Below are 10,145 nucleotides of genomic sequence, written 5' to 3' on the forward strand. Positions count from 1 at the left end.
CTTGATATTTCACATTCCCAGTTTTTAATGTTCTCGTCTGTGTATATGTTATTTTAAACTTTTATATACTTTCTGGATCATTTTTAGTATAATAGACAATTTTTTAATGAAGCATCCCTGGGATATTCCCTACAGAAGTCCTGCTTACTATTAATTTTGATTAATTTGAGAAGCAGTAGTTAATGAATATTTTTAGGAAACATTTAAAAAAATTTTTTGACAAATTCTGTCAAGTCTTCCTCCAAGCCAAGTATGTATGTGTGTGTATGTGTTTTATGCATGTGTTTTAATGAATTTGATCTAAATGAAAACCAATCTCCCCTTTGCCAAGACTATAGGGCCCATTGACTTAAGCAAACATTTAATCATTGAAATATTTTTGGATGTCAAACCACAGCAATGAAATCATTTTATGCCTCATGAGTAGAAAAGTAGCAGTGGTCACGTGTCACACCTGAAGGTGAGCTGTGAAATGCTTAATTCATTCACAGCCCCTATCACTTAGCTACTTCTTGGGGCAAAGAGACATACATTCACACATATGTCTATTTTTTTGTAGCCTGTATTTTCTGGATGATGATCACATCAACTTTAGTAACAGAGCTTCTTCTTCCCTCTTAGTCCTCAGCCTCTCAAAATTGGTATATTGCTTTATTTTTTCTATGGTTGAAACCCTCATATAATGCATAATTTTTCATCATGTTCTACTTTCTCAAACTTATTATCTTATTTTAAATTGTTTCTCCCTAATCTCCATTCTCTGCCCAAAGTACTATAATTGAGTTTGTTTTACCCATATTTTTTTCTCTCTTGTAACTGCGTTCTATTATATCTTTAATACTTATTTGATCAACTTTTATCCCCATTTTAAAATAATTTTTAGTATTGTACAGAAAGCTGAGAGGGGGCAAATGAGATGTCCTGTCTTTTATTCAACCATTCTTTTGTTCATTTATTTGTGAAACATTTTTTGGCAATGATGACGAAGGTCTTGCATATAAAGTTCACTTCCTGCAGTCTAAGAACTGATAGAAACTGAATAAATTTAATGTCAGAGTTGGAAGGATATTAAAGATCATTTAGGTCAGCAGCTCCATAGACAGGATATATAAGAATCACTTCCAGTGTTTTAAAAAATTCAGAGTCATGAATTCTACACCTCAAGCTACACAATGAGTATCAAATGGATTTGGAAATTTATGTATTTATTATGCATCTTAGATGGCGTTGGAATGTCAGAATGACAATAATTAACAATTTGGAGCTGTGGATTTAATACAACCTCCAATTCATGTCTTGAGTTCTTTCTTTTTTTATAATATGTATATAATAAAATTAATAGTTATATATTACATTATATACATAATATCTATATGTTATAAAATACAAACATTTACTACATATGGATATAGCATATGAAAATGTCAGTGTTCTGAAATGCACGTTCTAGCTGTGGACAGCTCTGACCAGTACAAATGTTCTTGAATTGAAAGAAAGGCTCTTTATAACTTCCACAAGCTGATCCTTTTTCTTTCTCTTGGCTTCTGAACAGGTTTACAACTCCTGAGAACACTCCTCTGTCTTTTCATCAGTCCTTTGTAGTTGAAATACAAAAAAATGATACCCAGTGTATCCTAATGGATTTTGTTGTCTCCTTGAACCCTCACAGACAGTGGGCCCATCGGAGTTCTGTGCTCATGTTCCAAAACCATATGTCTCTGATGGATTAGTGGAGAACTCATAATTGTAACTGGATATATTGAAACTGGATCTTGCTTTGTAAGCAAAGTGCAGAAAGGGTAATAATGATCTAACAAACTGAAAGGCCTAAGGAACACTGTCACAAATGTCCTTTCTAAACCCTTTCCTGTATCAGCCACACACTAACACTGAAAATGATAGCGCACACTCATCCATAGCAGCTGTGCCATTTTGCATTCTTATCAGCAGTATTCCAATTTGTCTGCACCCTTGCTTACTCTTGTCATTTTCTTTTGGTGATATTTATTTAGTTAGTTAGTTACTTGTACTAACCATTCTTGACATATATGATATGATATCTCATTATGGTTTTGATTTGAACATCCTTGATGATTAGTGAGGCTGAACATTTTTTCATATATTGTATGGAGGTTCCTCAAAAATTAAAAATAAAACTGCCATATGATCTAGCAATCCCACATTTGGGTATTTATCCAAAGAATCGAAATTAGGATCTCAAAGAGATATCTGCCCTCTTGTTGTGGCAATATTTACAATAGGCAATATGTGGAAACTTTCTGAGTATCCATCAATAGATGAATGGGTAAAGAAACCATAGTATATGTGCACAATGGAATGCTAGTCAGTGTTTAAAAATAAGATGATTCTTCAATGTGTGGCAACATAGATGAACTTTGAGGGCATTTTATTTATTTATTTTATTTTTTTTATTGGAGTTCAATTTGCCAACATATAGCATAACACCCAGTGCTCATCCCACCAAGTGCCCCTGAGGGCATTTTAATAAGTGAAATAAGCCAATCACAGAAAGGCAAATACTGCATGATCCCACTTAAATGATGTGTCTAAAATAAACCCATAGAACCACAGTGGAATGGTGGTTGTTGAGGTTAGGAAAGGAAGAGTTAGAGAGGAACAAATCAAGGAGCATAGAGTCCGTGAAACTATATGGATGAGCCCTAGAGACCTCTTGTGCAACGTTGTATCTATAGTTAATATACAATTACAATTTTGTTCAGAGGGTAACTCATAGGTGTTACTACTATATTAAATTAAATAACATACAAAGAAAGGTGAAAATAGAGCATTTCATAGTTTCATTTTCTTTTGATCCTTTCTTGCTCCCTGGTAGCTGAAGGATAGAGTATTTAGAATGTGTATTTATGAGAAGCTCAGTAAAAAACAATTTTGTACAGTGTTTATAGTGTTCCACTAAAATTAAATACATATTCATGTGTAAGCTAAAGAATCCTGGTGATTCTGCATGTAAGGAAAATGCTTTTGTATTTGTATTTAAAACTGGCATTATATAATATGAGGATAAATAGTAAAATACATGCTATTCACTTAAAATTTTAATTCTTCCTTCGTTTGAATGAGAATTAATGTGTTACTTGATTTGTATCTGTTCCTAAGAAATAACACAGAAATTCTAGGTACCCTTTACTATTTCTCAAATGTTAACATCTTGCAAAATTGTAATATGGTATCATAAGCTGGATGTTGACATTGGTACAGTCAGGATACAGAACATTTCTTTTCCAGAAGTACTTAAATTATGAATTTTGGGTGCCTAGGTGGCACAGCCAGCTAACCCTCTGACTCTTGGTTTCTTCTCAGGTTGTGATCTCAGGGTCATGGGTTGGTGCCCTGGGTGGGACTCCGTATCAAATAAATTCTGTATCAAATGAATTGTGGTAGTTTGTGTTTTTCTAGAAAGCAATACTGTTCGTCTGAGTTGTCAAATTATATGTGTAAAGTTACTTGTAGTATTCCCTTACTATCGCTTTGATGTGGGAAAGCTAAATGTAGCCCGTTTCATTCTTGATACTAATCATTTGGATCATGAGACTCTAGATCCTATTTCATCTTCCTGTTTTAGCTGGCTTCTGTTGACATCTGCATGCAGGCCCCCCCCACCCACCCGGTCTGATTCCCTGCACGGTTTACACTAAGATCATGGGAGGTGTTATTTATAATCTGACAGGAATGAACATCCAAGCTCCCCATGTGGTCTTCTCTAACATTACTTCTTGGGGAGTTTGGGATGTCTTATTGTATCCTTTTGAGTACAGAAGTTTGGGCTAACCGCTGGACCTTGACTGGCATCGGTGCTGTTGAAGCCATAGTCATGTCCATGAGGCTTAGCTTATATTGAGCAATTATTGTCTGAAAGTTTTCTGTCTTTTCTTGTCCCTCTCCTTTTTTTCTGGCTTAAGAGGACACTCTAAGGACAAAGTCTCAATTCTTTAAGAAAGCCTATGAGGTTTTATAGAGTTGGGACCCTGGCTGTCTCTCACCTCACTTTCTCTTGCTCATTATTTTGTCCTGGCCCCTCATCCTCCCAGTTCTTCACAGACTCTCTTCTCTCCCACATCCAACCCCTAAGCATCTCTCTCCTCTGTGGGAAAAGCCAGTTCTTCTAATTCCTATTTATTCCTTATTTGCCAGTCTAAAGGATCTTTCCTCAGGGATGCCTTCCCTAGCGATCAAAATTAGATTAGGGCCATATTATAATAATTTGTGTTGGCCTGTACTCTCTTCCATAGTAGAGTTGGGGATGTTCCATCAACCATCTGTTACCTTCTGCAGTATAAGCTTTGGGATGGTAGGGTCCTCATTCTCTCTCTCTCCCTCTCAACTGCTATTATTTCCAATGTCTTGCACTGTCTCTGGCATGTCATGGTCAATCATTAAATATTTATTAATCACATTATTAACCACATTGTTTTGTGTGTGTGCATAAACATAAAAATTACTCTTGGAAAGTTAAAAATACTATCCTAGGATTTGTAAAAATTCATTATTTATTCAGCAAGTGTTTATTTGGTACCTTATGTGTCAGGCACAATCCACCTACATGGTGCCCCTCCCCCGGTAATGACAAGATTATAAAATTGAAGATTACATGGTAAGAGTTATAAAAGTGATCAAGAAAAAACCTATCTCTGTCCTTTTAAGTCTTGAATCTTAAAGACTTAAATATATTATATATATTATATAATGTATCTGATATATATATGGGTTTATATATATTTTAATATATATGAGTTTATATATGACTTAGGCAATGTGATAGGAAAAGTATGAATACAGTAATAAGAACATCACTGTGAGAGGCTGTCTGGTCAGGGAATCAAGGAGAAAACTATCGTAGCCAAAATATTCAACAAATACAAAAGTTCTAGTTTTATTTTGCTGTATATGTATTTTTATTTGTTATAGCTTTCAAAGACGTCTATAACCATAAAAGCATTAGTTCCCTACTCGGGGCATCGTTTAAGGCACACACATTATCAGTGGAGATGTTTACTAAGCTTGAGACCATTATGTAAACCTAAAATATCAACTTCCTCATGGGAAATATAACTTTTATAAGAAACAGAATGCTTGTGTTCATATAGCAAGACCATTTTATTTATTTGGCCCAAACTCAAATCAAACAATTGCTCAGTCAAAACAGAATTAAATAAGAGAAAATAGATAAATACAAGTATAATGGCATCAAGCTAACAATTCCACTTCACAAAAGAAATATTCTCATTAATGGGTTACGGTATTCAAAGACCACTGATTGCAACCCTTTGCACCCTTGCATCTTCACTAAATACTTTGTTATCATTTAGCTAAGGCTCCCTTTTATAGGACATAGAGAAATGGGTACTGCCACCTGCCCTATGGCACTTCTTCCTTATTATCACATTTCATACCTTTGTACTTTTACATTTTATGAAGTATTTTAAATTTAACTTTCAGTAGAAAGTAGTTACCCATTATATCTGAATATTTCAGATATTTTTGACTCTCGATTTCAGTTCAGGTCATGATCTCAGGGTCCTGGGGTCGAGCTCTGTGTTGGGCTCCCTGCTCAGTGGGGAGTCTGCTTCTTACTCCCCTCTGCTCTTCTTTCCTGCTCATGCTCACTCTCTTTCTCCCTCTCAAATAAATAAAATCCCTAAAAAGCAATCAATTATTCAATCAATCTTTAAAAAAATAAAAGTAATTTGTCATATGGACCAGAAAAGAAAGAAGTATTGTTTGATTATGAGGAGGGACACTGTTTTTAATCTTTTCAAGTATTTCTCTATTTTCTACTTGTATCCTGCCTATGATATTCAAAAGTATCTCCTGTTGTTGCACATATCTGCCCCTCCCCTGATAATGACAAGATTATAAAATTGAAGATTATAGGAATTATGTCTTCAAGTGCTTGTGAAATATTTGTAAGGACTTGTTGATGTGACTGTGTATTAAGACTATTGATATATCCTTAACTGGATGGTTAGGGAAACAGGGAACAGGATGGATCTTCCTTCTGAGAAAAGGAACATATTTTACCTAAATTATGTTCTTTATTCCTGGAAATGCAGGCTTTTCATGGGCAGCTAAGAAAGTGTTTTTCTCCCTTGAGTCTAATTCTTCCTTTCTTTCTGGGTTGCATTACTGACTGTCCTCCCCTCCATTGGAAGATGGTCACACAAAAATTAGTGTCCTGATAGAGGGAAGAGACTTTGATGGGAAGGGAAAGGGCAAGACAAAGGAAAGAACTGATGTCACTTGAAGCTCATTTGCATTTGATTCCTAACTGAATTCCACCTGCTTCCCCTCTCAGATTTAGAAATTTTGACAAACACTTGGTGATGTGGGCAATTCTGATTTCATACATGCTGTTCAATCTTCTATCCATTTAGTACGCCTTCTTTCTTAATCAAAACTGACAACATAACTCCCCTGGTTAGTATTCTTACATGGTTTTCCATTATCCTTGGGGTAAATAACCCTGATGCATTTCACCAGGACATCTAATCTTTTCAACTAATGCCTCATCCTTTCCTTTCCAACCATGCAAACATATTTTTAAAGTTTTCTTATTTATTCTCACTCTCAATTTTTATACATTATTTTCCTCCTGCCTGATAAAAATGTCCTCTTATCTCTTCTCTTGGATTACTCACATCCTGTCCTTTCTGGTCTTAATCTAAAAATTACTGCAGGGGATAGAAGTCTCTAGGAAATCTACCTGTGTATTGCCACAGAACTCCATTCACGGCCTCACAGATCGAGTAGTAGCTGCTGACTAATAAGTTCATCTCACTAGGTTTTAAACTTCAGGAAGATAGGAATTGTGTCTTACTCAACATTCTATACCTAGGGCCTAGAACAGTGTGCATAGATGGTTCAATAATTACTGTATATCTCAGTGGCACTTTCTATTTAGGGAAAATTACAATTTTGAGTTTTTATAATTTATTCATACAATTAGTTGTATCCCAAACAGCTTTACAAACAAAAGCAAAAACACAGAAAATACACTCAAACACACTACTGTCTGAAGTATTTAGTCTGAGATAGCAGAGCTGTCCTGATGGCGTATATGACTATTGCAACATCTTTTTTCTACTCCTAAAAGTATTTTATGTGAGCAAAATCAGGTAATAAAATTCATGATAGACAGACTGTAAATGCCAAAAATTCAAAAGTTCAGAAGGAAGAGATGAGTCTTATGTGTGAGGAACAAGATTGAGAGGGACCAGGAGGAAGATTGCTGCTGTAACCTGAAACCAGCACCATTCAAGGAGCAAGCATAGAGAGAGAGAGACCAGAGGCAGAGGCAGGCCTCTCCAGATTTGCAGGTGGCAGGTTTGATAAACAAGGGAACTTACTAAGGAGGCTTGCTTGGGGCAGCTGCAAGATGAGTGGGTTTCTGCACCTGCTTGTCAAGTTAAGAGTTTATACAGAGGCCTTAACTATGTTCAGTAATGTACCTGGTCCAGAGAGCCTCAATGCTACACTTTTATCTCCAGGATGTATCTTTGGAGCAGCATCTGGGTGTGGGGAAGGCCTGCAGAACACATACATACTACCAGACAAGTGGAGGAAGGGCTTCCATTTGCTCAGGTTCAGCTTATGAGTAAACTGGTGCTCACACCTTGATGACCTCCTCTATCAGGTACAGTTAGAAATGATATACATTTGACCCCACCTGGAGATTTTTGAATATATGGACTAAAGACTTGTCTACCCAGCTCTTTGCAGAGCCAAGTAATAGAGACAAAGCCATAGAGGAAAGACTTTCCTTATTAGCGTGGTCACTAATACCAGCATTTGTTTAAGGGAACACTGCCTGAAACTACAGCAGTAGACCTCATGCACCATGTACCCTTCATCCGGATACTCATAGGCATGGCCTTTATTTAGATGGCGCTCGCTGTGGTACACTTCCTTTGTTTATAATGGAAGCCCTTTTGACAAAGGTGTGTGTGTGTGTGTGTGTGTGTGTGTGTGTGTACCTCATGAAACTTTTTTTTTTTTTTGGTTTATAAAATGTAGTTTTATGTTACTCTGCTGTTACATAGGGCATAACATTTTCACAAGACTTTTTTGGGACTACAGTCAATGATTAGCAACACACAATAGTGTCTACATGACAATGACTAGACAAACTGGACACCCTCTCACATGTGTACACATCTGCATGGAAAAGTACTAACGTTTTAGACTTGGACTTGTGTACTTTATTTCCCCATTCTAGTGTAGTAAGAAATGACATGCACTTTAATTTGCCAAAAGCAATGCTTGTATTCTGGCAGCAACATGCTACTTCTATTACATAGTAAAGTGAATACCAGGAGGTATTCACAAAGGCAGGAGGTGTAAGTGAATTTTTATTGGGAAGGGAAGTTGTCAACTTAAACAGCAGCAAATGAAGAATGAGTAAGGAAACTTCCTGTTGTCACAGATACACAAGACCTCCATCATGTATGATACGGGAGGCATTTCAATTTGTGACCCCCAGCGCAGAAATGCCAAACGCTTTTCCACTCAATCTAATACTTCTGGATTCTTACCATAAAGGAATACATTAAGAGCATGAAAAGTTGCTTACTGAAAGGAAACCCCCGAAGAAGAGTAGGGGAGGGAATGTAGAAATTAAGAAGTTATATGGAACACTTTAAACACAATAACTTGCAGAACTGGTTCAGATTACTTAAATACCAGATACATTTTTAGTCCTCTACATAAGTGTTTGGAAGTTACTTATGTTTATATGAAATGAAGCTATTAATACTTTTCTACAGCAGAAACTGCACACCAGGAAGGCCAAGACAAACACAAATCAAGGAATGGAGTTTTCCCAAAGCTGTGGTGTGAAAAGACTATAAACAGTTGATTCCACACACATGAATGGGTTTCTTTGCTATAGGAAATCCAAATGGAATAAAGAATGGAGATGAGTAAAAAGGTTTCTCGAGGGGAAGAAGGATGGCCACCCTGTCTGTATGCATTTAGTTTTCTGCCCCTTCTGCTGCATCACATTCTTCTCCTGCACTGTCTGATGTCCGTGTTAGGTTGTCTCTAAGCAACTGCATGATGAGGGTGCTGTCTTTGTATGAAATCTTCATTCAGTGTATCAAGTTCTGCAATGGCCTCATCAAAAGCTGTTTTAGCCAGAGTGCAGGCAAGCTCTGGGTTACTAAGGATCTCGTAGTAAAATACAGAAAAGTTAAGAGCCAGCCCCAGGCAGATGGGGTGTGTGAGTTGCAACTCTTTTTTGCTTATATCAAAAGCCTCTTGGTAAGCTCCTTGGGAATTATCTATCGTTTGTTTTCGATCATCACCCCTCGCAACTTCAGCAAGGTACCGAAAATAATCTCCCTTCATTTTCGGATAGAAGACCTTACTCTCTGGATTAGTTGCTTTGGCTATCAAATACTGATCCAACAATTCCAGCACCGTGGTGCCGATGGACCTCAGCTCGGACTCCACTTTCTCCCGACAGTCCTTAATCAGCTGCAACTTCTTGTCCGAGGTGTCGGTTTTCTGCTGGATGCTCGAGCTGACCCGCCAGGCGGACCTGCGGCCCCCGACCACGTTCTTGTAGGCCACGGGGAGCAGGTTGCGCTCCTCGTTGGACAGCTCGGCGGCCTGCTCCGTCACGGCCTTCACGCAGGTGGCCGAGTCGTCGTAGCACTCGGCCTGCTCGGCCAGGGCCGGCTTCGCCTTCTGGATCAGCTCCGTCTTCTCCATGGGGACGCGGGGAGGAGAGCGAGGGCCAGCACCCACCCGCATCGCCAGGAGGCGTGCGGACGGCCTGCAGGTCTCATGAAACCGTTCTGATTGCCAAATCGCAAGTAAGAATGCTGGTACAGATCAAAGGAAAGCCTCCAAAGGCTCAATACTGGATTCAACGTTTTTTTCCTCTAATTTTTGACATTCATGATCTATGTACGGGCATTTATTTAACTGCTAGAGCCGTAGACAGATGGCCTAGCTCATTGACCTTGACCTTGTCACTGAAATAGAAATAAATTGTGCTCTTTGGTAATTAGAAAAAAAAAGTTATGAAATAGTAAAACACAAATTCTACTTATACATTACAGTTGGATTATTAATGGTTACAGAGTTGATGTGCAACAGTCAGT

General features: G+C 37.7%; 1 protein-coding gene across 1 annotated transcript; it reads right to left on the bottom strand.

Annotated features, from left to right (window-relative positions):
* Positions 1 to 8,694: 8,694 nt before the first annotated feature.
* Positions 8,695 to 9,750, bottom strand: LOC129497877 (14-3-3 protein theta-like). The gene has a single exon (XM_055307089.1). It carries the CDS (start codon positions 9,748 to 9,750, stop codon positions 9,079 to 9,081), a length of 672 nt encoding a protein of 223 aa, XP_055163064.1. The 3' UTR covers positions 8,695 to 9,078.
* Between the last annotated feature and the right edge of the window lie 395 nt (positions 9,751 to 10,145).

The sequence above is a fragment of the Nyctereutes procyonoides genome, unplaced genomic scaffold (assembly GCF_905146905.1).
Source record: "Nyctereutes procyonoides isolate TBG_1078 unplaced genomic scaffold, NYPRO_anot_genome, whole genome shotgun sequence".
In the NCBI taxonomy this organism is placed as follows: Eukaryota; Metazoa; Chordata; class Mammalia; order Carnivora; family Canidae; genus Nyctereutes; species Nyctereutes procyonoides.